This window comes from Liolophura sinensis, chromosome 8 (genome assembly GCF_032854445.1).
Source record: "Liolophura sinensis isolate JHLJ2023 chromosome 8, CUHK_Ljap_v2, whole genome shotgun sequence".
NCBI classification, from domain to species: Eukaryota; Metazoa; Mollusca; class Polyplacophora; order Chitonida; family Chitonidae; genus Liolophura; species Liolophura sinensis.
The window spans coordinates 46207533-46235394 of NC_088302.1; the positions used below are offsets into that span (position 1 = coordinate 46207533).

At 38.9% G+C, this 27862-nt stretch overlaps 1 protein-coding gene across 1 annotated transcript; it reads left to right on the forward strand.

The window, feature by feature from the left end:
- The first annotated feature begins 1902 nt into the window (after positions 1 to 1902).
- On the forward strand, positions 1903 to 26229 carry LOC135473592 (uncharacterized). Its single transcript, XM_064753451.1, has 14 exons — positions 1903 to 1954; positions 7101 to 7175; positions 8249 to 8328; positions 8790 to 8910; positions 9614 to 9705; positions 10737 to 10863; positions 11809 to 11925; positions 14301 to 14502; positions 16748 to 16812; positions 17790 to 17897; positions 18138 to 18314; positions 23175 to 23272; positions 24555 to 24696; positions 25985 to 26229. Exons 1-14 carry the CDS (start codon positions 1909 to 1911, stop codon positions 26227 to 26229), a joined length of 1695 nt encoding a protein of 564 aa, XP_064609521.1. The 5' UTR covers positions 1903 to 1908.
- Positions 26230 to 27862: the final 1633 nt, after the last annotated feature.

Here is a 27862-nt window from a genome sequence, read left to right on the forward strand (position 1 = left end):
AGATGCCAATTTCGTTGACGATATAAGCAGATATATGTGGAAAAGTAGGCACATTGAGAAAATAATCTGTCAGCAGTTATTTACGAATATATTTTTGCGGTTTCCTTTCTCCTTCAGTGTTTCATGATCTAAATTAGTGTATTTCATTTCAATGTGTCATTTACCATAGACAAAATACGAGCATACAAAAATATAAATAGATGCATTTACAAGAAAACATTTGTGATCTGTTATATTTATTGTACCTTTTTACACACTGCTTTGCCTCCGTAACAATGTCACACGGTACGTGGCACTGTCTTATGTTTTGGTAACATAATATGGCACCATTTTGTACTCTTGACCCCAAAGTAGAAACCAGATGGCCAGAGGTCAGGCCACCTGCCAGTTACTTTCTCGACTCCTCAGACATGTGCATTTATCAATTAGACCAGAGCTTGGTGGTTGAGGAGTTATTGGTCCTGTCCGACCCAAGAACAATTGATTACATCGGCAGAAGGAAAGTCAAGGAGCATAAAGCCAACCGACTTGGCAGACATGACAAGCAGCCCCTTACCACATTGATAATATCATAATATTTAAGCTATTCAACCTGGAAACAGATATGATAAAGCTTTTATCAAATTACAGGCTTACTAATCATAACTTACAGACTTTGTCTGAGTGGACACTTAATAAAAGCGCAAGTAATCAAGTTATCTAATGTTTCACTGTCGTAAATGTTGAATACATGTATCCCATACTGTAAGCTGCTTTTCGTTCTAGGTATATCGCATACGAAAAGGAAAGGGTGACGAAAACGGTGTTATCAGAAATAGATTAATATATTTTCTTTTAAATCCAGATATTTGTGCATCTATAAATGTGACCGATCTATATTTGGGTAAAGCTCGGTTGTTTACTCCCGGTATTTTCTTTCGTCCGTTTCCTTCATCCATAAATCTGATCCCTGTCATATAAGTAAAAATTCTTGAGCACTGCGTTAAACATCAATTAAATAAATAAAATAAATAAACAAGTAAATAAATATTTGAGGTGAGTGGAATCTGAACACTCACTGGATACAAATTCCATACAAATAAAATATACTGAATGATCGTGGGGTTAGTCTTGTTTCCTCCCACCATAGCATTGGCCTCCGTCGTTTTGATGTCGTTTTAGATAGTGGATTAACTAACAGTATTATCGTTAATAAGGATTACACTTTCTGAATATAGCACAGATTCTAGTGCTGAAAATTGGCTGAGACCACTGTGGGTTTCGAGCCAGCGTCCTCAGAGTCAGGCACCGAATCGCCAGCAATACACTCGACCAACAGGCCTTTCACAAAAATAGAAGTCTACCGGTCAAAAAATGTTAAGTCTACCGGTCAGCTACCTTTTCTTTTTGTTGAAGGCCTAGTGTTGGTCGAGTTGTCTGGACGGTTAACATGGAAAGCTGGCGATTTTGTTCCTGACTCTGAGGACGCTGGTTCGAAACCCACAGTGGTCTCAATCCCTATTAACGTTAATACTTTTATTCTTTGTCACGGCGTCAAAGTTCAGTCAAATAAATAAATATTTGAGGTGACTGGAATCTGAACACTCACTGGATACAAATTCCAGATGTATAAAATATACTGAATGATAGTGGGGTTACCCTTGTTTCCTCCCACCATAGCATTGGCCGCCGTCGTATAAATGAAATATTATTTAGCACGGCGTCAAACATTAATCAAATAAACCAAACAAATTCCATTAATATAAAATAAACTAAAACGAAGGTTTGCCAACAGCTGCAAAAAGAATGTCTAACTTAATCTACGTCGATTCTTATGTCTTCATTCTGCCCAATTGTGTGTTTTCTTGAAAAGCATTTTTTAAATATTTCTGTTCCCCTGTTTTTCGCAGAAAGCCGAGATATACCTGTATGGAGTTCATCAGACGAGGCGCCAACGTTCTCCAAGTTAAAGATGGTGAGTTCACTTTATTGAACGCTGTGTAGTTTTCATCGTTCTATTTTCGGATTCCTTTTCTTACACAAACAATAGCTTCCAATAAATGTTTTGCTTTTCTAAGACTTCTTTGATGAATTCTTCAAAGATATATCTTATTTTAACATACTTTCATGCCAAAATGTATCAGGATAATGGAGATACTATTTATAAATTAACAAAGAATATGTAAATGTTGAAGATAATACTGAAGTTAAGCCATTTGTTATAACATTTACCTGAAAGTGAATGTATTTTTAGCTGGGTGCTTGACTTTCATTTTTCTTGCTTGTGTGGCTGTAATTTGATGTATTCCATGCTTTTGCATAAAAGTAATGCCATTATTGGGTGTAAGAGCATCGTGGCTAATCCATCACTGCATACTACGGAATAATAAGATGCTAGTTCGAATCCACCCCACTTTGGTTCCGGCCCGGGTTATTCTTTTATCCGGAACTCAAAGACGCTCTATGGTTTTCATCGGGCTATTTTCAGATTCCACATCCACGAATAAACCTGACTGCTGTCGTATAAGCGAAATATCCTGTGAATGAATACATGTTGGTAAAAAACAAAACAAAAAAACATCTCATGGTCAAACTATGAAGGCACGCTGTATTCTGTAAGCATGTGACGGGATACCAAATGTTTCTCCGTCACAACTTCTTCCGCTTGAAACACTTGCGTATTTGCGTATTCAAACAATAATGGAATTTATTTTCGGCACCGTGCATCATTATCACATCCAGTGTCAACTGCGTTCCAGATTGAACGTAAACTCAATTTAAAACCATTTACTTCATTATGTTTTATGCTATAAGCTATATGTTGGGCAGAGAATTGTTCGCCAGAAAGCTTCTCTTTGATACATGTATAACTACCCACAGAGTAAAACTAAGTGAGTATAATTCTATTTCATGTCGTGGTTTCTGTAAGTCCAACATTGATAAAAATGTTCTTAGATAAGTAACAACGCTGTTGCCTTGAGTATTTTTATGTATGGCTGCTCCATAATAAGGGATAGTGGGATATTTGAGCCCCAGTGTGTTGTCCTTTCTCATCATTCCACATTGCCCTCCTGCCTTCAAATCGTCACATGTTCACATGTCGTCCTTTTTTGTTGGCTATCGTTCCTATAACTGATTTCAAGATCATTCAATGAATTATTCACAGGAAATTAGTACTAATCCTTCCTAATCGCATGTATTTTTAAATAACAAACTGAAGCCTCTTGCACGTTTTTTTCCCTAGCACTTACAGTTATTATTCACGACTTCGCGGTCAGCAACCCCATTAACAGTCACGTGATTCGGTGCCCAGGTCGTCTGCCGTTATTTTATGTGGCGGTAATTGTTTTAGATAATCCTCTGAACTGTTTAATTTTTGTTGGGGCTGTTACAATTAAATCCCGATTTATGGCCGTAAAAGCATTGGATTTAGCAAGAAAAAAAGGTGATTTATCTTGCTACATCCACCTTATTCAGAAGGGAGTGAGTGTAAGTTATGGGTTGGCGGAATGACACCGAGAACAAGAATGTTGAATTTCAAATTAAATATTATTACTAATGAGTGATTATACATGGCTTTAATTGAGCAATCACAGGATGACGAACACAAAATGGATTAACAACTTTTCGTCTTGCCTTTCTTGGGAAATGACGTTCCCTGTGTTATATAATGTCACAAATCGACGTGATTTTCGAGAAAATTTAAGCAAAACTAAATGTTCCACGACTTTTTGTGAAAGATGCCTCATGGCTCTTCAAGAAGGTCCATACTGTGTGTGTAAAACTGGTCCTATAATCCTTTTCGTAGTTACTTTGAAATACGACTCGAAGGGGTTGTAAATGGAGGAAAGCATAACAATTGGTGGGGATTAAATACTATTTTAATAGTTAAAATATACAAGTAAATACAATGGTGAACAAAGACTTCAACTGCTACTGTGACGTCAAAAATTATTTGATTCCTCGTACAGCTGTCCCAGGAACATGGCTAATCTTGAAATAGAGTTGGTTAACCGTCAATCGTCCTGAATACAAGTCAAAGGCCCAAAATGTTTCGGTTAAGCGATAATTTATAAGAAAATGTTACTTGAAAGGAGAGCTTTCGAAATTCTTTGGAAAACACTTTTAAGCAATATTCGTCAAATACCATATCAGATGACCTAAACTGAGACTTTTTCTGACACACCTCTTATACGGTTAAAGTGGGACACTATGTGACAAAGCGACGATGTGGTCGAATGTGTAAGTTGCAGGAGTTAAGCATCAAAATATTGCGCGTACCCAGTTTAGGAAGTGGTGCTTTGTGTGGTTTTTCAGTCTCGCTCTTTGTTATAGAATACACGTAAGTGTAGCGAACAAAAGTAGTCATTACGACATATTCACCTGAAGGAGTCTTGCGCTAATGGGCCAGTCATTTATCTAGTTTATTACATCAATATGAAACTGGGACATTGCCTCACTACTTCGGGTACTTAGCATGGTGTAAGAGCTTGGCTCGATATCCGAAAGGGTAAGAGTGGATGGACGGTCATTGTTACAGGCTTGGTTAATTTTCAGATTAACAGTATGTCCGTCGTGATGAAAGGCCTGGGGCCATCGATTCCCGGTCAAGGATGATGCTCGCTGCCACAGGAGGTTAAAGTACCCTCCTAATTCGATAAAAGTTTTCAATGCTTGCTATGAGCGGATGACCTGTGGCTCGCGCGTCTGGCGGTGCTAGCCCTGAAGATGTACGTGTCTGAGCTGGCCACTCCGGTCCCAAGCTCTGCACGCCTTCGTCTCCTTCTAACCAGTTTTGGCGGCCGTACCCGTCAAGGTCCCGCTACCGTGGGACTTATCCCGAACTTCAGACGCCGGGCACACGTGTATGTTTTTATGCATCCTTTATGTAGTAAATCACTAACCGGATGCGGCCACCCCTTTTATGTACGAGTCCCACCCGCAAATTCTCTAGACTTAAAATTTTTGGCCGCCTGCCATGCATTTCTAACTGAGGCGTATATTCACTTTGCCAAGAACGCGTTCGTGTAGCGCCAAATTTTGTCTCATGCCTCATTGACACCGTCTGTGGCAGCTAATTTTTGCCCGTGTCTGTTACTAACCGAATGGCCGATGGGGACGGGGTTCTGTCTGGATCAACTGGACTACAGAACATCTTGAACATCGTATACGTATCTGCTGTTTCTGTTTTGCCAAGTCTTTACAACAGATATGTCGTATCAAAACTAGTGTCGCTCCAGGCGGGTGGGTCCCCAAGAAGGGGCTTGCGGAGAACAGTGTGGTCGTTCAGCACTAAGTATCATCCCTGGCCTGACTTTATCACTATTTCATTGATTCGTCTCAAATAAGTGCCATGGTACAAATAAAAAGGCAGACCAATCATTGAAACATGAATGGCGTATTCAATGAGTAAATAAGCCAGTATGTAAATTATTTATTTATACGATTGGGCGTTCGCCGTGAGTTCAGTCCAGCTTATACTGGCTTCCTCTCCGACCGTACATGGGGAGATCTTTCAGCAACCTGCGGATGGTCGTCGGATCTGCGCAGTTTCCTCCCACCATAATGCTGGCCGCCGTCGTATGAAATATTCTTGAGTACGGCGTAAAACACCAATCAAATAAATAAATAAATATTTATTCGATTGGTATTTTTGTGTCTTAGTCAAGAATATTTCAACACACTTCTCCAGGTAAACAAACACACCTCAACAGGTAAACCACCGTACCTCACCAGGTAAACTACCGCACCTCGCCAGGACTAGGTAAACCATCGCACTTCACTAGCTAAATTACAGCACATGGACGCGTAAACCGCACCTTACCAAACCATCGCACCTCGCCATGTAAACCACAGCAGCATGCCAGGCACATGTACATCTGACCAGCGGGAAGTGGGCTGTGTATGCGACCTTATTGGCTAAGGGACTTTATTGATAGAAAAAGCCGGATCAGAGCCAGCACATTCGTCAAGATCGAGTGACATTAGAAGTCTAGAACCATGATGCAGTATTACTAGCCGTAGAACAAATCATGCAGTTCTGTTAGTCATAGTTAAAAAAACCAATCAATCGATAGGCCAAGCATAATTTTTTTATTCTGTTAATATAAACAATGAATGGATCACTGAATGTAGAGGCCACAGTCAAAAACGTAACAGATTATTGTGGGCTGCCTTAGTGTAACGGTGTTTCCGCGCTCTGCAGGAGAAACTGTATATATATACCTACCTGCAGGTCTTCTTAGCCGCTAGAAACTAAGTTTTGCGCGTTAAGTGGGAAAATTTTTGCGCTGACGCGCTCGTTTTTTATGCGTACTGTTACTTATATTCCAACGTCTTTGACACAATCTGGAAACAGACTGAAAAAACCTCATCGCTGCTGAAATTCATACTCGCTTCATTTGATAAAAATGTGTGCAACCTATCGGAAGTAGCAGTTAACAAATTAAAGGAAGTCACTGAGTACTGATATCAGCTGACAGAGTACTATTATCTTCCCAACTCATCAATTACCATATCAGCTTTAAACAGCGGAAAACGTAGCAATCAAGGACATTTCGGTAACGACCTTCGAATCACGACCGGGTAATGGCCTTACGTGTTTGCCGGTAAAATCCCGTAATCATCGAAAGGCTGTAAAAGGTTTAAGTCATCATTAGTTCTTCTAAGACGTTCACTTTACCCCATAAAAAGTTCTTATCGAAAAAATGCTGACAGTCGGCGATTAAAACAAGGAAAGAGACCAGAAGACGATGCGACGAAACTTAACCATTGGTGCGAAGTAAAAGCGGAAGTTGGCCGGCGTCCGAAATCAGTTTAAATCAGCTTCGTGTTATCGATGTGTACCCTGTGGCTCGTATCAAAACTCCAGGCTAGATCTGTCAATGACACTTTTGTTAGACGGTGGAAATAATCTCATTTGAATGTGAATGGCGAATGACTTATAGGAACTCAAACACAATTGTCAAAAAGAAGCTTTCGTTTTACAGGCTCTTACAGATCTCTCTTTAGATATATGGACTCGTGACAACTCTGGCTCTTAAACCATTACGAAAAAGTTTTCTGTAATTCGGCTAACAGGAAATTTATCATTTATGTTAAATGCCCATTGCTACTTACAGGTCCAATGAGTGATAACAATGATGCTGACCTGTGTGACGAAGACGGTTTGTCACCGGATGAATGGCCATGGCTCGGTAAGTAAACCGCTTCCTAGATAGACCTTGGCACATAACTAGCATCAAAAAGAATTTCATGGTCTGTTGCACATTTTAACATTGCACATTGGCTTTAAGTACATCTGCTATGGCACTTAGCTGTGGATACTTTGCTCACTACTTAACTTTTGCGCTTCACTATTCGCTGTCAAGGTGATGATACTAATCAGCTAGCAGATGATCGGCGTGACCAGAATGGTAACATGGTAACAGAATGTAATCTAATATAGCGTAATCTAATATTTTCCTATGTTAGAATTCGGATACGACATATAGTTTTTTAAACGTACCGGTACAAGATTTCTTTGAATGACATGGGGTAGTTTTTGGGCTCTTGCTGGCCGAGTGGTCTAGACAGCTTCCGCTAAGAGAAAACAGCTTGTTCTTCTTAGGTATTAAAGCAGGTTTGTCACGTTCTAGGCGAGATGTGGTTTACTCATGGTTATGTTTGGTTTTGTCCATCAACGAACATGACCATGGACAATCAAAGAAGAGAATCGTTCTTGAGCATCGCGTATTCAAAACACCAATTAAATACATAAATAGTACGGGATTCGAGAAAGAAGACAACAATAGGGGGATAGCGATGGCGTCATTTTATTCGGATTCGGCATTTTGCAATTTATCAGCTATGCAACGGAAACTGAAGTTTAGTAATATTCTATACATGTCGAATATTTCATCTTGAAAATAACCACGCATAGACGCTTAGATGATAAACGTTTCGCACGGCGTCTTGGCTGTCTTGACTACGGTTAGAGCATGTACTTTCTCAGCACACATTTGTGAAGCAAATTTGCGGTTGGTTTGCATGATGGAACCAGAAGGCCTATTAATCATTAAAAGGACATTTCTGGGAATAAACTAAAGTACCGTTGCCTCAGAGACAAGGGTTAGGGGAAAATTTGCGCGTATGATATTAAGTCGTAACATTAAAATGTCAGACGATACCTAATGTGGCTAATGCCTGACTTACTTCGCTGACGGCATTTGGCTTGTGCGCATTGGACTTTAAATTATTCATTCTTTAATCAAGTCTTTTTCTCTGTCAGCCCCGTACGAGAATGACCATCGTCAGTGCCCAGTTACCGGAGGCTTTACTTTCAGAACCATAAGCAGGTTAACTAATGACGTAAGTACTTATGAAATGAAAATTGTTTTTCTGTAAAGGAACACTACTGGACAGTGTCTCGTGCCACTGGAAGTAAGATGATTTCAAAACGTACCGTTGGATATAAAGCGATTCCAACGTAATATATCAGATACTTCGATATTGTTGTTTTGATGGAGTAGTGCTGTAGGTTATAATTTTTTGTCGACACTACCTCTTTTTATTTTCTTTATGCAAATATGCTTATACTGACTTAGTTTATTTTTCTGGAGGAACAGAAACATCCTGTACTGCTTATTTTGAATTAGGAAATACAGAGGCTAAGTTAATACATGATTGTGACATTTAATCAGGTGCTTTATTATTCATTTTACCGACCAGTGGTACGATGTCTTTATTAATAACACATGAGAAGCTCTAGTGTGGGACAGATGATCTAATTTGTCTGTGACTAATGCTCCCTGAATTTGCTGGCTATCCAGGATATCTGTGCTAAGGAATGGCGACGGTCCCGCTTAGACGCCGAGTGCATTATGGGAGACGGTTTGGATTTCTTCGCTCCCAAATCTAGCAGCTGTAGCCCATTTTCCAAAACGAATGAATGTGAGTAAGCTTACGGTGTTCGGAATTACTTAACGAGGAAGTCAACAGTATACACTTCCCTGAGTATCTTTACGAATAAAGTTGTAAAAATTATGTACAGTATTTTATGCAAGGTCCGCAATTGTATAATAGAAATTTTTTGGAATATATGACGCTAACAACAATCAAGTAAATATGCATTGTAAAAACATTTCAGTCTTGCTTTTCTATCCTACACATTTCTCATTTGACGTGATTTCATTTAATCTCATTTGCATAATTATTCCTCATGTAAGTGGGCTGTACATATAACGCAGTTTTAAACGTTTTTAGTACGATGCACCCGGCACAGAAATTCATATTTTTTTTATCGCTTTGGGTTAAAGTCACTTTAAAATCATCATTAACCTGTTAATAAACAAATGTATGTTTATTAGCGTGAAAAAACGCTGTACAGTTTAGACAGAGTGAAATTAACATACTTTGATAAAACTTACAGATCTTGCTAGTTATATTAATCATAAATCAGCTTTTTGGTTTGTCAATGTCAAGCAGTAAGACTAGAACCGGAAGCGGTGGTCAGTGGGCATGCGTGGGCATAGTCACGTGGCAGTAACAGGTACAGCTATACAACAGTCTTTTTAATACCGTAATTCGTCAAGGTTTGGTCAGGCACATTTGCTTGGCCTTTTCCCTCAGCTAATTTCCGGGGTTGTTTTTGCAGGGCAGAGGCTGGGGTGCTGGTCTAGCTGGGAGCAAGGCGACTTTCTGTACGTGGTGGCTGGAGTGAGGAAGCATCAGCCTCAGTTCTGTTTGGTGAGTCGGATCAGGCCAGTTGACAGGGCAATTTCCCCCGCCTGTCCCTCGCCATTTCTTCCCAAACCCAAATCAGCTCAACTCCCCACGTCATCCCTTACAAGTTAAGACATAAACAGCTGCATCACGTGTCTAAAATGTCATTCCCTCAAGATTTTTCTCGCAATTTCCGCATATTCCCCCTTTAACAATGTATCTGTGTTTCTGGCTTGGAGCTCAATGATGGATGCGAATAACGTAGATTAGCTTCGTGTCTTTTTTCCCTTGGTCCTCACGTCTTAGCGTTGTAGTCACGGATCGATACGCATCAGTTCAGAGTAGCATACTCCCATAAACTTACTTTACAACAATCCCCTATAAATCCTAAACGGAATGTGACATTTTAATCCAGTTCCCTACATGGGCAGACGCGTGTCCCATACAAGGATGCTTATTCCCTAATAAAACGTGGGGAATGCTTGTGTCAACGTTACCTAGTGAAGATTACAACTATATTAAAATCGTCCATAAAACTGACAACTGGGGACAGGACTAATTTCCGGAAATTAAAAAAGCGTCCAAATTGTTTATACTTTCACATTTATCTACTCTCTAAAGTATGCTAATGCCGCTTTAAGCATCCTAGTCTTCGCCAGCTGTAAATAATTTAACCAAAGACATACGGCCTAACTGCAAAATGTTGCAATTTACAAAGTTACTAAAGGTCACTGAGGACAAAATGGCTGCGGAGGCTGCACAAGGCTTATACAACGGCGTCTTGATTAGAAATAACCCTCTGGCAAAGTTCACAGGGACGTTGAGAAGCGTATTTCAAGAACCCGTTAAGGCATTGAACTGTTCTTGTCATTTGTGTACTGACAATAATGTAAAATATCAACGAAATCATACAGAATACATCATCAAAGTCAGTCCAAAACTTTTACATGTCTTTTTCTGAGAAGATTAAAAAAGTAAGCATATATTTTTTAATCAAGTTAGTCCTAGAGAACATAATGTAAAAAAAATATTGTTTAATTATTTTTTGATAACAGCGATTTCCCAAGAAGATGGATGGGGAGTTCAAAGTTTTGTTGTATCTGAGTGTTATTTGTCCGATGGAGCCGGAAGGCACCCCAACCCATGGGATTGAATATTATGAGCTTCATATGAAACCCACAGGTAAATTGATAGTCAATGCATATCGAATGTATTTTGGGTCTTTTTTCTAAATTTCTAATACAACTATTATGTACTGAAATGGTGGGCTGGTTTTAACCACATAAGTCATTGCTAAGGTTAAAGAGATATACTGGTAATATTCGCAAAAAGTAAACAAGGTAATGGGGAGTTACCAGTTTATTCGAATGTATATACATGTATGCTAGGGTTTTATGTCGTACTTACTGATTTTTCTCTGTTTACGTCCGTTATATCCTGTTTTAGAAATTGTAAACCTTTCAACCGCCCTTTCATGTCACAATTGAATGCTGAAAATAAAGCCTAGCAATCACAGATATAGCAAAATTTCCTGACGTCATGTGCAGACTTTGGTGTTATACCGAATAGGCGATGTTAGAACATGTGCGAATGTCGAAAGACTACAAACAAGACAAAAATACAAGACTGCTTTTAAGAATTCTGTCTGTTGGAAGTCAAACGCTGAACTGTGACTGCAGAAAATCATGGGTATAATTTGAATATCTTGAGAATGCTTATCTTGATTTTGAGAACGAAGACGATAATATATATAATCTGTTTTGAAGCATTTGTGTTCTGGTAAAAGTTATAATTCTACAATTTTTACTCAGTAATTTTGTCATTATTTTCTTGGATTATAGAGCTAGCTGTGGGATAAACCGTGTTTATCCCACAGCTCCCTATAGCTCATGTTTATGTTATCATTGTATTTTTTTATATATCAACTTGAGTCTACATTTCTGGGGAATTTATATGTTTCCTCCATCATTATATCTTTCTGTGCATTCTTTGTTTGATAGTAGAAAAAAAATCGAGACTCCATTTTACACTTAAAGGGCTGTGGTAAGGCAAAAGTGCAACCGGAAATAAAATCTCGGTTGAATCTGTGTTAAATGTGTGCTTAGTGACACTCGCTTTACTGCTTAGATCCGTGGGACTGCGAAGACGAAGGACCCAGGTGTCGTGAGATTGCCAGAAAAGGAGGGTGTACGAAGGATGCATCAAAGTACTCATTCCACTGCAAACGATCCTGCGGTCTTTGTGGTACGTAACGTGACGATTCATGGTGTCAGTATTGTGACGTATTTGGATGTAACGCGTTGTAATAACACCCAACGTTGCGATAACGTTGTATATATCACCTCACCCCAAAAGCGTTTTGATAACGTTGTATATATCACCTCTCCCCAAAGCGTTCTGATAACGTTGTATGTGCCACCTCTCCCCAGAAGCATCTGTTGTCTGGTATGCCCAGCATTACACACGACAAGAGTACTACACGTAGTCAGCAGCTTCCAATCATCGGATATGGCACATATACTTCTGCCAGGTACCAATCCAAATGAATGGCGTGACGTGGTCATACAAGTTTATGTGTACGTGTACACATTTGCGGTGTGTGTAAACAACCGAACCATTGAACAGCCATTTGGCAACTATTTTGTGACCCGGTGTTGTGTGTTTAAAGCACTTTAGCGATATACTGAACGCCAGTTTGCTATCCACGATCGGCACCGCTTTCTTTCAGAGCATAGTTTGCGTTTTCATACATATACTTTGAGACGAGCATGTTGTCCACGTTGAATCCAAAAGGTTACTTGAAAAACAGAAATCATTAACTAACACAGATGTACATGTTTATACTAAATTTTGAGTGTTGCTATTTTAATTGAAATTAGTCTGTACGCCGTTGCAATAATGAATTTGTGTGTCACATTTCTGGTGCTTTGGTACATTGCCTTGTTGCTAAAATAATCTTGAAACTGTATATGATTTTGCAGAAGACATCCATACCGCTTATCGCGTATCTTGCCTCAATCGACATAAGCACTATGAATGCCACGACACAAGCTTCTTGCTTCTTTGCCTACGAAAGTTAAACACCTTTATAACAAATGCTTGATATCTTTGTTCTGAATGTTCACACGGCTTTACCAATCACAATCCCACCATTCATGACTGTCTCTCAATCTCTTCCTCACAATCCATTTCCCATGATACCTTCACATGATCAGTGTCATTTCCGGTTCACCTGTCCCTCTTGTACCACGCGTATAGTATATATTTTACGTACTTATTCAACGTCTCTTGTGAAAATATCGTGAAATGTTTAAAAACAAAATGTCTAGAAGGAATCAGAGTGTTTCTTTCATGAAGACTCTGAATACTTGCTCTGCGTTATTAAGTGGAAACCGGAAGTTCGTGTTGCTAAATTTCGCTTTGACAAGTCATCCTGAGCATTAACAATTCAAATTCAACATCCATTAAAACGTTTCAGTGAGCCATCTGATCAAATTAGAAGAGATTTTTAATGAATTTAATTGTGTTACAGTGCAAAGATTTTATCCTGTATTTAATATTATATCATTAATTGTGCCTCCATTGTTTGAAAACAGTTATGTTTTGTTACCTTGTCTACTGTTACGAGAAATCCTCCACTCCTCCCCCCTCCCTTTTTCCCCGTGAAGGGCTCCGCATGATAGTTAATGGTCTTTCCTGATGGACTTGTATCACAGCTAACAAACTGCACGACACATGGCCATCAAATCCGGCAGTGTGAAAAGCGCATGGAATCACGCTATGGCTTATTTCTCTCTTAAACTGTCTCTCATCTGACGCTTTGGAATGTTAATTAGAGAACGAAAAACTCTTCTTGGAAATAAGACTGTAGCGCATGGTGTGTGAATTTATGTAGAAGGGAAATTGCTGCATTTTGAGGGGGAAATGAGATGTGTCAATATTATTTTCTCAGTAAGTAGGCTGCTTGAGATGAAAGTTATTAGTGTATTCCCAAGGCAACAATGTACCTCAAGACGTCAATCTTAGTTATCATACATATGGCGAATCCATTTATGCTTTTGCTTGCTTTGGATATTTTGAAAAGAACAAATTCGGAGCTATTTTCGCAGCTCATGGGCTGACTGCGTTTTAAATCATCATAACTTTATGAATTTGTTAAATTACTTAAGTTTTAATGTACAATAATGACTTCCAAACATTTGTTTAAACTTTTTCTGTGATTACAACCCCAATTATTTCAACCAGATTTCGGTGATGTCTTCATTTTCTTGAACGATTATTCGTACAGAACCAATGATTCCAAAAGAGATTTCAAATTCGCTAAAATATTAAGCTTTATTTCTTACAAGTTTTCTCATTTTGGGGAAAATAGCATTCTTCCTGAGTCTTCTTGTATATGTTGTCTTGTGATTTGTCAAAGAATGTTTACCTCTTCAAAACAACTCTTTGTGTTTGTGCTTGTGGACTGAAAGTGTAGTTTAGAATCAGACTCGTAGAGAGCAGTGCTGCATTACCACGCATGCGCTGTGGCTCTTTCTGGTTTCTAGATGACCCTTCACAACGCAGCGCCATCTACTTGAGTTGGCAGAGTACTGATCAAGTCTATTGTCCTGGTGTAGCCCGTAGATCTGTGACCAAGCAAGTGTGTGTGTTCCCCGCGAAGTTCTACGGAGACTGGACCCTGTTTAATGGTGACCGGGTGGAGCACGTGAGAATTAATGCCACCCATGTCAGTTTCTCCATCCTGGGAGACTTCGCATGCGCAGAACCACACCCAACGGATGACAAATACAAACTTGTCTCTGTTTTCTACAACGGATGGTGAGTTTGGATCATTTTTTTTTTATTAAAAGCTGTAAAAAATCTGTAAAACAGATGTTTTTATCCATAAAATCAGATGTTTAATATTAGTATGAAAATTCGGTCTACTGAACAAAATGTATTTAATGACTTAAACCACGTTCAATTCTATCATTAAGACCCTAGCCTTATATACAACGTGATTCTCGTCCATACCATTCATGTAAAATTCAATGCACCCGTTCAAATATTTAGTATACCGCCACATATTGTACGACCCTGTAGTTTTGTTTTCCATTGATATGATCGTTGTTTCTCGAGCGCAGATTTTAGCTTTCGGTTTCTCATTTTAAACGAAAATAAGAACACCAATAACCAGAGAAAAACAGAACAGAAGAAACGAACCAGTATTTACAGTCTTTAACAAAGTCCTATTTACAACTTGCTGGTGGGGATAATCTATATCTACAATATAACTAAAGACGTACAGCATAGACAGTAAGGCCAGAACAGCGACGACAGTGTGATAGCTGGCAAATGGTCACACATAGCCGGTGAAATACGGCCTCTTGTCCATTTACCTGCATAAATGGTAGCAATTTACCCGCCCCCTAGCACCATTGCTTATCACCTAGCATAACTTGGCTTTGCACCAAGCACAACAAATTTATTCTGAACATATTGATCACATTGAAATAATTTTATGAAGTCAATATGTTTATACTTTTAAAGTTAAAAGAGTAAATGACAAATGGTCGTCGGTGATGGGAACAAAGGAAGACAGAGGCCCTATCATTTCCTCTGTCATCGTACGCAGACCAGTCGTAAAGTTGGCCTATAGCTATTAGGGAGATACAACAAAGAATGTTTCAAAACTGCTACTCCATATAATAGCAGACATACATGTAAGTAAACGTATGTGAAAACATTTATAACCGTATGTCTGAGGAAATCCACATCGCGCAATAAAGTCTAATTCCTAGTTTATGCTGGGGATGGTTATAAACTGCGTTTATACGACGCTGTAAAATGCAGTGTCCTGGACACCGCGCTTTGCTTTACTACCAAACAGGGAATTGTGTAAATGGAATTTTCGTTGATTATATACAGGAAAATATCGGCTTGATCGCTTTATACTGTCCTTTGCAGCTGACAGTCGTGTATAAATACAAGGTTAAAATCGATCTGTCTTAACGCGAAGGTTGACCATCAATGTAGAAGTACAGCCACTTTTTACTCCTCCTGTTATCCTCAGAGTGATATTATTTCAACATCATGGTGGATTTGGCGAAGAACACCTGATTTAACGAGTTCCGGATTATATAAAGATTGGTATCATGAGCATTGCCAATAATAATTTAAAAAATCGAATCGGTTTGTGAAAAGGTAAACGCTTTCGATTAATGATGTTGCAAGAGAACTTGCTGTTGACGATCTGTTCTTTCTTGCATGTTTTAAGCTTGGGCACAGAGAAACTCATCAAGCATTGAATCATGTTCCCAACGTGTTTCTCGAACGTCAATGTTTTTACAAGGTCAAGGTTTAACAAAACATTAACTACAGTCCGACACCAAGTTGCCAAAGATTGTCAGGGGACTGATTTATCAAACCGCTGTACATGCAGTGTATGTTTTGGCCGAATATGGAAGTTTGTGTAATTCTAAAGACCTTAGAATATAAACGTTTACCATGCTATTTTCATTAGAAAAATTATTGTCACAGGGACATGACGCTACCGTTTTACGTAGTTATAGCCTACGACTTACGACGTTTTCTGTGTGTGTCATTTTCGTTAAAGCTCGGGTGTGGTTTCCCATCAGAGAATGGCAGACATATTTATAGCGCATGTAGCCAACGTATAGTACAGTTACAAAACGAAACCATTTCGGAATTGTGTGAACATTTTTCGATTACACTGTTTAAACCAACTGACACCACAGTTATTTTTTCGATCAATACACAACGTGACATTTCTCGCAATTTTAGTATGCTATTGACATAAACACTCCCGTAGAAAAATCATTTCCAAACAGGACAACGAACGCGTACATTGCTATTATGTTGCCGCGACCTCTGACCTCTCTTATATCTCACTGGCTGTGTGAAGTCCGACTCGTTTTATGAGCGCCACTTAATTGGTTGTGCGTGCCGGAAGCTGATGAATTATTCAAGACGGCTGATCAACTTATTTGATTATTCTCACCTAAAAGACGCACGTCAGCCAAGTTTACAACCTCCTTTCTCATCGTCATTTCTTTGCTTCCAGCTCTCCACGGTACACTTGTATAGAACTGAAGCGCTACAACCAGAACCTACTGCAGTACAAACTTGGTAAGTCCGTGTACCATGCAGCTACTTACAGTATAAGCGCTCATCCGCGTTACCCGCACGCTTAAACAGGAGAGCCACTTTTATCTCAAGCGTTTCAAAGTTGCCCAACATTTAACTAATTAGCTCGTACCGTAAATAAAGCAGGGCTTTAAAATTAAAAACTTTTTAGAACATTGTACATGATTTCGGTGTGAACGCCAGCAGCGGCATGAGAACATGGGAGCAAATATTAATGGAGACATTTTTTCTGTTGCAAACTCTCTTTATAGGACACAGTGCACTCCAGTCTACATAAACATGCAATTTTCGAAGACTTTCAATCAACTCTACAACCCAGTGTTCAGTGGTTGACAATATTATGTAAATGTATTAATGCAGAAATTAAAGTTTTTGAAAATTGCATCATACCAGGAGTCGTTATTTTCTAAGAAGTAAAACCGAATGTTACCTGTTACGACAATACTGTGTAGAAGATGAGCACAGACTATTGTTTTTATTTATTGTTTATTAGAGTAAATATATGCCTTGTTTACATAGTCATTTTGTGACATTTATATTTACATTTTTGTTATATCTTTACTGTACTGAATATTTTTACATGTTTATCGGCTTTTTACACTTAACAATAACACAAAGTCATGTTTACTGGACAGCTTGAGTTTACTGAAAATAACCTCCACATTACTATGTAAATGTCTCAAATGTGACTAAATATAATTCATTTTCTGAATAAACACCAGGGCTCGTTTCTAAACTGTAACAGAAATGTGTTTATATAGGAATTACTTCCGGCAACCTGCGGATGGTCGTGGGTTTCCCCCGGGTTCTGCCCAATTTCCTCCCACCATAATGCTGGCCGCCGTCGTATAAGTGAAATATTCTTGAGCACGGCGTAAAACGCCAATTAAATAAGTAAATAAATATAGGAATTACTTGTTTTTGGCGTATAAGGTTTCGTTCATACTGTTGTATTCCAGGTCGTAGTGAGCGGACGGATCGTGACATTAGTCAGCTGTGTATGTTCAGCAACGACGGTGCGCCAATGTTTGACAGTGTCAGGAGTTTTTCATTTAAAAATCTTGTTGGTACGTATCTGCAGGACTTCATCTTTTCAAGAACTTCTGTTGCGCTGTTTTACTTATGTATTAGGCTTTCAACCTGACTGAAAATTGTAAAGCATTCTGTGTAGCGTGTAAGAAAATATGTATAGCATCAAGAAATTTGCTATAGTTAAAAAGATTGCAATCATTCCGTTTATCCTGATTTTCGTTTTATTAGAATATTTATATAAAAGTTTGCTTGTAATTTAACTCTTGTTGTTGTAGGTAAAAAACGCCTTATGCCGACATACTGTGGTTTGGAAGGGACAATCCCGTTCAATGGGACGTTTGACGGGCACAACTGTAGCGGGTACATCTCAGACTGGGATAGAGTGAGATGTGACACCGACACCAAATTCAGCATGTGGTCTAACAACTGCCCATCCTTGCCCTCCCCAATAGGTAAAAGAAACAATTACTTTTTTTATTTAGTCTTCGTTGTTGATTTTAGACCAACAAATGTCGTCTGTGTTAATTAATTTGATCGACAAATATGATGAACACCTTTGGCAACCACCCCTACGTTGAAATGACGTCGCCCAAGGTCGAGTGTTGGTGACGCGAGTCGTGAAACGAGTATGTTCCGAAGCCTGTGTCTCTGATTTTAGCCCCGCTGACGTTCAACGTTTCATGTGGCAGAAAAGTCCATGTATAAGAGAATATATCACATAGATCACTGTCTTCTGTAGAGGTGCTTAAAAACGAAAAATAATGTAACTCCACCGGGTAAGGTATTGATCCTTGCAAAAATCATCAAAAGTCTACATTGCATAAGATACTACAACGGATTTCATTGAACTCAAGGGGTCAAATCCGTTGCCAACGTACATATGTGATCTCTTCAATATAATCGAATGATGCGATAAGAGTAAAGTTTAAATGGATTTTAGGTTACACAAAATCAATTGGTGATAAATTTTAATCATGATTTACTAAACTACTTTATAATCTAGAATGAGCAAAATATTTATGAAAAGTCGTCTATAACTGTTTTTTACCTTTTATGTTTGAATCATTTCGATAGACTACACTACCAAGCATATCATCTGTGCCTAGTCTGAAAACAACGTATTGGGTACCTTGTGTAGTAGTCAAAGGGAATTGCACGTATATACAGGCTACCATGTGGGACGTACGTTTACTGTAACACTTTGCATGGGTACTTACACGTCCCGGTTATGTACAACTTGTCATTGGGAATTTGATATTGGATATTGTTTTAGGTTTTGACAGAATGAACTTGATTGATTTGAAATGATTTGGACACGTCGATAGTTAGTCACATTCATAAGCATTACTAGTATTTCATTCATAATTCTTAGAAAAGCGGTTTTTTGTTTGGTTTTTTGTGTTTTTAGTTGTTTTACTTTTTGGCTGAGGTGTGTCTAGCCATTATTAACACCTCTAAAGTAAGCCCAGTCTGCACTTTGTTACACCGAGTTGGCTATTTCATCAGGCGATGGAAGCGAACTTAATTTTACTACCCTGCTCACTTGGCATCGTTCCAGCCACCTCTCCGGCTAATCGTGTGTAGTTGTAGAGATGTTGCCAGTTATGTAACATGACAAAATTACTCACCTAAACACACGCGGGTGTGACTTTTGATTTTCTGTTTATGGCACATACTTGCAAGCAATCCCAAATGTCACCACTGACGTGATATTTCGGAACAGAAAGAACAAAAAAAAAAAAAAAAAATCCAGATTAAAACCATACGTACGGTTAAATCGATTTTTAACACTTCTCAGGTCATAAATTTACAGGTAAAGGTTGTCTGAGATATCTAAAAATACAGATCAACAATTCCACAGAAAACCTGCTTCATCACTTTATGAGCGCTTCAATTTCCTAGATTTTGTTCTAACCTTCTACTGAAAAACTTTGTAAAGCACAAAAATGTGATATATAATTATTCTAAAAGGAATAGAATAGTTATGATCGAGTGAATAAAACCGAGATTTCGTCGTTCAGTGTCGAGGCGTTATCTTCGTGTATATTTAGGTTATTTACACATGCCAAATGACAAAAAAATATTCACAGACATCTCAGATTGGTAACCATGTAATCAGCTGAGCGTCAAGTCAGACATTCGTATTCCACTTAAACCATAAAGGAGCGCTTCAAGCCGAAAATCGCAAGACCCATTTCCAAAAATACCGTAATACACCACTTTCTATATATATATAGTAAGTAAAGCTGCAAAACGTGAGAGAAAAGCCGTCACCAGTTTTCACCGATGCAGGGAAGACAGTCGATATTCTAGGAATGTCATCCAATTCAAATTTCAAACTCGTAGGCTGTGGATAATTTCCAGGTCTAATGCAAATATAGTTATCTCGGTCTCGCTATAATTGCATTTGCTCTTAAAAGCATCATGTTGATATAATAAACATGGATGCTTGCAAAACCTGTAGTTCAGGGTTAAGCGGAATTATATATAAGAATTAAGACATATAGAAACGAGGAGCCAGGATCGTATACATGTTAAGCTATACTACCATGTAAGCCCCAAATGGTCATCGTACTGTAGGCCTCTTGGTGATGCATCTGGCCAGTGACGACCAGCCGACAGTATGGCCAGAGCAGAGATTAACCCCAGAGCAGTTACTGCCCCTCACAGATTATCGACGATAAAACCGATCAGCACAGGTGTCGCTCGTAATTAATATCATTTTAATTATACCTTTTGCTGTCCTATCGTGATGGGTTATTCGAGTAGACGGTACTTATTGAGCTATAGGTCAACGTGGCAGCTTATAGCTGCAGGGATTATGGCATAATCACATGCGCACAAATGATGCATATTTCGCAGTTGACAGGTGGATTTATTAGTGACAGGCCCGTTAATTAAGGGGTCTTCATAATCATGGTAGAGACTCTGCCGCTTCATCTCCGTATGTAAATAGATGTACTGACACGACTATACGCGATTCCAGCGATAGAATCTGACTACATGTAATATCAGATTATTACTGCTCATATTCGGCGATAGCGTGGGCCTGATCACCCGGCTATACAAGGAGGATCAGAGACGGGGTGATATTGATGATATCGCTGACAACATAGTCACCATTCATCGTTATGATCCTGATACATGTATATTCTTGACGGGTAGATAAGTTGTCCGCAAGAGACCTGTAAGCTTTATCGGGTTATGGTTGTTTCTTCAAGGAAGCGAGAATAACTCTTTTTTATCAACCATTAAACATTTAAGATATAAAAATTTTGAAAAAATGAAATAAAACAGAATCAAATTTGCACCGAAAGGAGTTTTAAAATACGGAAGGCGGATGCGGACACTAGGGTTCTTGAGCCGCATTTTTAATACCAGCGAGTTGAGATTAACAAAAATTATTCGATTTCTTCATTAAAAGATCGTGCGGTTTTGTGATAATCTGGTGTTCTTGTTAATCTCGACTCTCGTGTTCTCGATTCCCGGTGTGGCTTGAGATCGCTAATGGCCGCATCCATCTTCCATATTAAAATACGGATTAATTTATTTATTTATTTATTTGCTTGGTAATTTACGCTGTACTCGAGAATATTTCACATATACGACTGCGGCCAGCATTATGGTGGGAGGAAGCCAGGCAGAGCCTGGCGGGCACCCTACGGTTTAATAGTTAAAACTATTATCACAAAGTCATCATTTAGACTGTTTTATAAATTAGGGTATTGTGGTAACTCCAACAAAAGATACAAGGCGATTCAAAATTTGGGTTTTATTCACACCTGTATCTTGTGTTGGCGTTCCCACAATACTCTTTTTTGTGAATCTTATCAGTGGGAATTGACTGTTTCATGCTGTTTGTAAACTAAGATGTTAACAATGCAAAGTCACCCACATCGCTTCACCTCTGTGTTTTGTTATTTCTTTGAAAGACTTATAAGCCATTAGGCGATGGTATAAAACTTTGGTGCATGGACGACCATTTTAGAATTCTTTTATTGGTCTGAAAATACCATCCTTCACTAACTTTTTAAGTTTCAATGCATTTTAGTTTTGGTTTGAAATTCATTTACCTAATACAAGCGTGACAATCCAGCAAATTAAAAAATGTCCGACAAACATATTCTACACGTATTTTCTACATACGAAACAAAATTACAGCGCAATTAGCGCATGGGTATATTTATGCCAATGGTGTTAAACGCCGTATTCAAGAATGTTCACATACTAGCATCCAATGGACGGCCATTGGCTTTGTAGTTTGACGAATCAGTAAGGAAGGTTTCCTCACATGTAGTAATATCGGCACTAAAGTTTTACATGTCACTCTGCACCTGCCTCTAGTGCAATCTGTACCATGGAGTAGCGTGTCCGTGACTGTATCTGTTGTGGACAGCTGTACAGTCGAATTCCAGACAAATCTTCAGTAGTAGGTGGTCACTCACCGGACAATTCTACTGGTACTTTTGCGGTCGATTACCAAATTAACGAAATTAGCCAAATCGTTAGGCCTAGGGTATTACACACAGAGCTCTTGACTTAGATACGGCGAGTCTTGAATGAATGTTCGCGAGACGCAGCTTGATCCGTGTTCGATCGGTGCTGTAAGTGATGGTGGTGCAAATGGTTGCCAGGGAGGCTCGTGACTAGCTTTGAATCGATGAATAACTCCTTCTCTCTCATCCAGGCTGTCTAAAGTGGTCACAGATTCTCGCTCCCATAAACATAAACTGAAGATAGCTTATCTCCAATAATTGTACAACTTGAGGCAGACTGCTCCCTCCCGCTCAATTTATCATTGGGGTTTGGAGCCTCCGGAAGTACAGCATTAACCCTGACTGGTTCAACGGGAAATTGGTTAGCTGTCAGCCATGATCACGTCTGTAAAAATTAATGCTCTTCGCCTGGGTATATTCTGTAGGCGTGTTTTGACGCATGTTGAAATCTAAATTAATTATTGCAAGATCGAAAAACAAAAATTCATGTCCAGCTGTCAAACACTAGATAGCTCTGTGGAAAAAATACACGAAATGTAGGAAATGAATATCATCATTCAGACTGGGGTATTATTTTTTCCTGCTCGTTTTTGAATTATCACACCGGAAACACATTATTAATAGTTTTCATCGCATCAGGAAAATCTGTTTTAACAGTTTCTCCTTTTCATTACGAAGAAAAGCAAACGTCGGTTGGCGTGTCAATTGATAATTGTAAACTTAACTCAGAAATGATCTAATTGCTCCACGAAAATATCCGTGACACCTTTCATTTTCTTTGATGTCTGATAATTTTCTGTTTCTTGTTCTCTTCAGAGTTTGACTGTCTGGCATATCTGCGGGACAAAGACGGAATGGTCACAAATTTATTGATCACTAAATCTCGTGATGGCAGCCACACCTTTAACTGTTGGGTGAGTGTAACGGAAATCGCCGAACAGGCGCACGGAAATTGTCGAAGCACACGCGATGTGCTTTTAAACAAAACAAAACTGATGTTAACCTCTCTTCAACGGCCTCAATTCTGAACAAATAAAACATGTAAGTCCACCTTTCTTTATGGTCCATTACTTCGGCAGTTGTCGGCCATTAACACAATGGGAGAGTATTAAGAACAGGGTAGAACAATGGCAGAGCTACGCTCTGTAGGTTTCTAGCTTGTGCTCTTGATAGATCTGCATGTCCTACCATGAAGGCATTGCACAATGATACGCCTAACCGAGCTATCTATGCTTTTGAATGTTCTGAGCGTCATTCAGACAACCAGCGTTATGATATAAGCTGCATGGCTTACTGATATAGTTCTACTGAAAAAAATTTAATCCCTAGATTTGCTGAGTCGGATAGTAAAGCCGTAGCTTCGATTCTAATTCGATTGTGCATCAGTCGGCTAAACATTTACTTTGATGGCTTGGTAACGTAAATAAACTCCGGGTCACAGAGGATATTCCCGAAAAGTGCTGCCTTTCCATATAGGCCGTTATAATATATACCATTAGAAAGGTGGGCTCGGAAGCGTGTAATTTGAAACTATTTAAGCTTTTTCATGAATAATTAGATCAAAACTTGAGGTAATCTGATAAGAGGCCGTATGTCACTGGTTACGTGTGAACATTTGCTAGCTGTCACACTGTCGTCGCTACTCTGGTTTTTCCCCTGTATGGTGTATATCTTAATCACAACAGTTCCTATGTAAATAACATTCAGTATCTGCAATCAGATAAACATTTTACACTAACACTGAGAATCTGATGAAGAAAACGATATATGGACAAGTTCTAGTCTTTACTTAAATCTGTCAAACTAAATCAGAAACTGACATTTAGAAATGCACCGCAACCACCTGCGGATTCACGGTATTATGTTTTGACACAACATCACACGTCGTGACCAGGCTAACTGTAATCCTTATCCGTTCACTTTTATACAGTGGACGATATTTTGAGAAAATCAAATAAATCAACACGAAATGGAGCACCCCCTGGCTTCATTAGGAATTAAATAGTACCTGGTATTCAGCATGCGGAATGGGTTGATTTCAGGGATCACGTGTGACCAGTTACCAAAAATCAGAATGTCCTTGATGCTTTGATTAAGACGCTCTCCTCTGACTTTTTTGCGTTTGTCGCCTGAAACGGTCCGCACATTTATCTGATCGTAGCATAAAGATGTTTAATCTCGAATTTCATTTTATAGGTGGTGACTTCATACAAAGGCATCGATTCCACGTGGCCATTCCGTGTTATTTACCGTCTGGACTCCACCCAGTGTAACTCCCTAACAGATGTGGACGTTCTAGTGACACGCAGGCCCCTGGCCACCATGTACCTTCACGAGGGTGAGGCACGATGTCAAACCATTACCGCCATGAACTTAACTATCATCATCATCGTCATCGTTATAATAACCATTTTCTCCATACAGTGTAGTACTCACTGTCATTACCTTACCATGATCGCCATACCATCATCACTGTTATCACCAAACCACCATCATTGTGATCACAAAATCATCATCCCGTGGCCGAGGGATTAGCACGCAACGACCCAGGAGCCTCTCACCAATGCGGCAGCTGTGAGTTCAAATCCAGCTCGTGCTGGCTTAATCTCCGGCCGTACGTGGGAAGGTTTTCCAACAACCTTCGAATGATCGTGGGATTCCCCCCTGGCTCGGCCCGGTTTCCTCCAACCATAATGCTGCCCGCCGTTGTATAAGTGGAATATTCTTGAGTGCAGCGTAAAACATCAATCAAATAAATCAATAAATCAGAACCATCATCACTGTCATCACAAAACAATAATACATCTCATCACCGTACCATTTTCATCACTATCACTGACCACGTTGAGACGCGCAATCTAATAAAAAAATATAATTACAAATCTTGAAAAAAGTCTTTTCTGATATATATACAATAAAACATCACGAACGTTGAACAAACAGAACAACTGATCATCATGGTCCGTATACTCTAATATATGTTATCATTTTATTGGCAAATAGCTGAACATTAATTCATAACATATCCCATGTATAACGTTGTTTCAGTCTGTGGCTCATCATCTTAGGGTATATATTAGTGTCTTAAGTTCTTTGCTTTTATTGTTACATAAAATCTAACCTCAGATAGGTGCCACCGTAAAAATTAAAACAAATTCTTTACATATTGGTACTTTCCACAGCAATTATGATGTTAAAGTAGGACAATAAGGCTATATAATCCAGCCTATCAACCGTAATATACACATGTTCAAAATTAAATAAGAATCGACAGTCCTCAATGTATATGGAATTTGAGAACAGTATTTATGTGAAAGGAGGCTCTCTCTGATACAAGAAAAAATATTTCACGCAGTGTGCAATTTGCAGATTTGTTTTTCAACAGATTATCGTATATCCTTTTTTGTCTTTGAGGAAATAATTCAGTAACAATGACAGCAAAGTTGGTAATTCTGTGAATTGTTGTTTGTTTTTTCAAAATATGGTCTCGATCTGTCATACCAATACGGGTTTGTTTATCATATCGTTTATGATATTATTTCCCTTTACTCTCCAATTTAAAAAAATGGATCAATCAGCAAAATTCATCCGTAAAATTGAATTATTCTGAAAAATTTGTTTTGCAGATGCCTTTGCAAATGAATGTATCACACTTCCGCCTATTCCACCGCGATCTCATACGACACGGAGATACGAGCCCAGATTACCCAATGGGAATGTATATTACACTGAGCCGCCGTTACCAGAGGAAGGCGGCTATTGGATGGACAGGACGTCATCTTCAGCAGAGGCTGTCGAAGGAGGGGCCGGAAGAGAAGGAAGGGGACTTTTGACATTAATAGTTTTGTGTATAGTGTCATTAATGGTATAACTATAGTTGTATTTATAGATGGAAAAGTATTCCAATATAAGTGTTGGTGAATTCAGAGTATCCAGAAGAATAATTTGAACCTGTTATTCTGGGAAAGCTAACAGAACAAGGGATTGTTGTAAAATTTCCAAGAAACGGTTTTGTGAGATGTATGCATTGACTGTTTGTTTTTATAATAATGCGTGCAAGCTGACACGAATGTTGTGCATAACGTCGCAAAGACAAAGGTCACCAAGGTCAAGAAAATGTGGACAGTGACATGGTGGAGTACAGACACAAAGGCATGACTACAAGGTACTAAGATCGACTGTGTAAAAAGCAGTTCGTTCTTGTATTGTTGTGATATCCATGGGTGCCAAATACTTGCCTGCCACATATGGTGGGCTTTTCTTTACGTCAGCTCTGGGAAGCTGTAAAGACTAGGGTGATATTTACGTGTAACTTTCTACGGCACTACTTACATCAATTAATTCATGCTTCCCAGAATGAGGCTGACCAAATATGGAGGAGACCCTTTTCAGATGTTTTTGACGTGGCAAAAGCGTGTAACACATGTCATTAGGCATTCAACCCCTACCATGTTCATCTGTTTTAAAAACGTCTAAAAACCAAATTCTAGCCCAACTCGAGTGGTGTAGTGGTATAAGCAACTTGCTACGCAACTGACAGTCTGTCTGATGGAAGTTCTAATCCAGAGTTTTTCACAACAAAGTATGAAAATCCTTTCAAAAATGTTTGAACCGAGAATAATACAAGGCAAAAATCTCATATTCAACGGTGACACCTGACAGTATCTAACATGATAAACTTCTTATTTCCGCTGTTTTCCTTTTGCAAATTGAACATCTCTAAAACATTCAGTTTCAACCAATATAAAATCAGTAAAAGCAAGTGGCCATGGGGGGAAAAAGACGTCAGAATGCACGTGGAAATCAGCGCGTAAATATTACCCGAGTCTTTTTCAACTCCCTTGTAGCCTTGTACATAGCTTATGTTGATGGCGCATTCCCACGAAAAGACACACTGTAAAGACTGTTAATATAAACCCTGATGTACTTTTGTCTATAATCTGATGCTTTTCTAATGAATTCCTCATTGATAAACATTTTTCTAGCTACCTCATGGAAAGGGAGGTAACACTGTACTTTCATTTCTGCTGTTACCAACAGAAATGTTTCAGTACGACCATTAAGACTCTGGCGCCGACAGCAGAGATAATAACATATGGCTTGGTTAGTTCTAGAATACATCGTTCCATCAACTCAGTACCCTCCACTAACTAGTCAGTCGTCATCATAGTTGCGAAATGATTCGTCTCTGACATGTGCAGGCTCAAAAAAGACCTTGCCCAACATAACTTCAACTATTTCTAATTTGCAGTTGACAGAATGCTAATAATTTATGATTTGTCTTTGTAACATTTGTCTGAGGAACATGTAGGGAAATTCTTACTTTCCTACATCATCATCCCATTAACTGATTAATGTTTGATCATACAATTCCTGAACCAGAAGACTGGTGCGCTGCTTGCAAATGACACCTATTCATAGGTGTTCAGTTTAGAAATTCATTACATTTATTTGTTTATTTGATTGATGCTTTACGCTGTTCTCAAGAATATTTATGGTGGGAG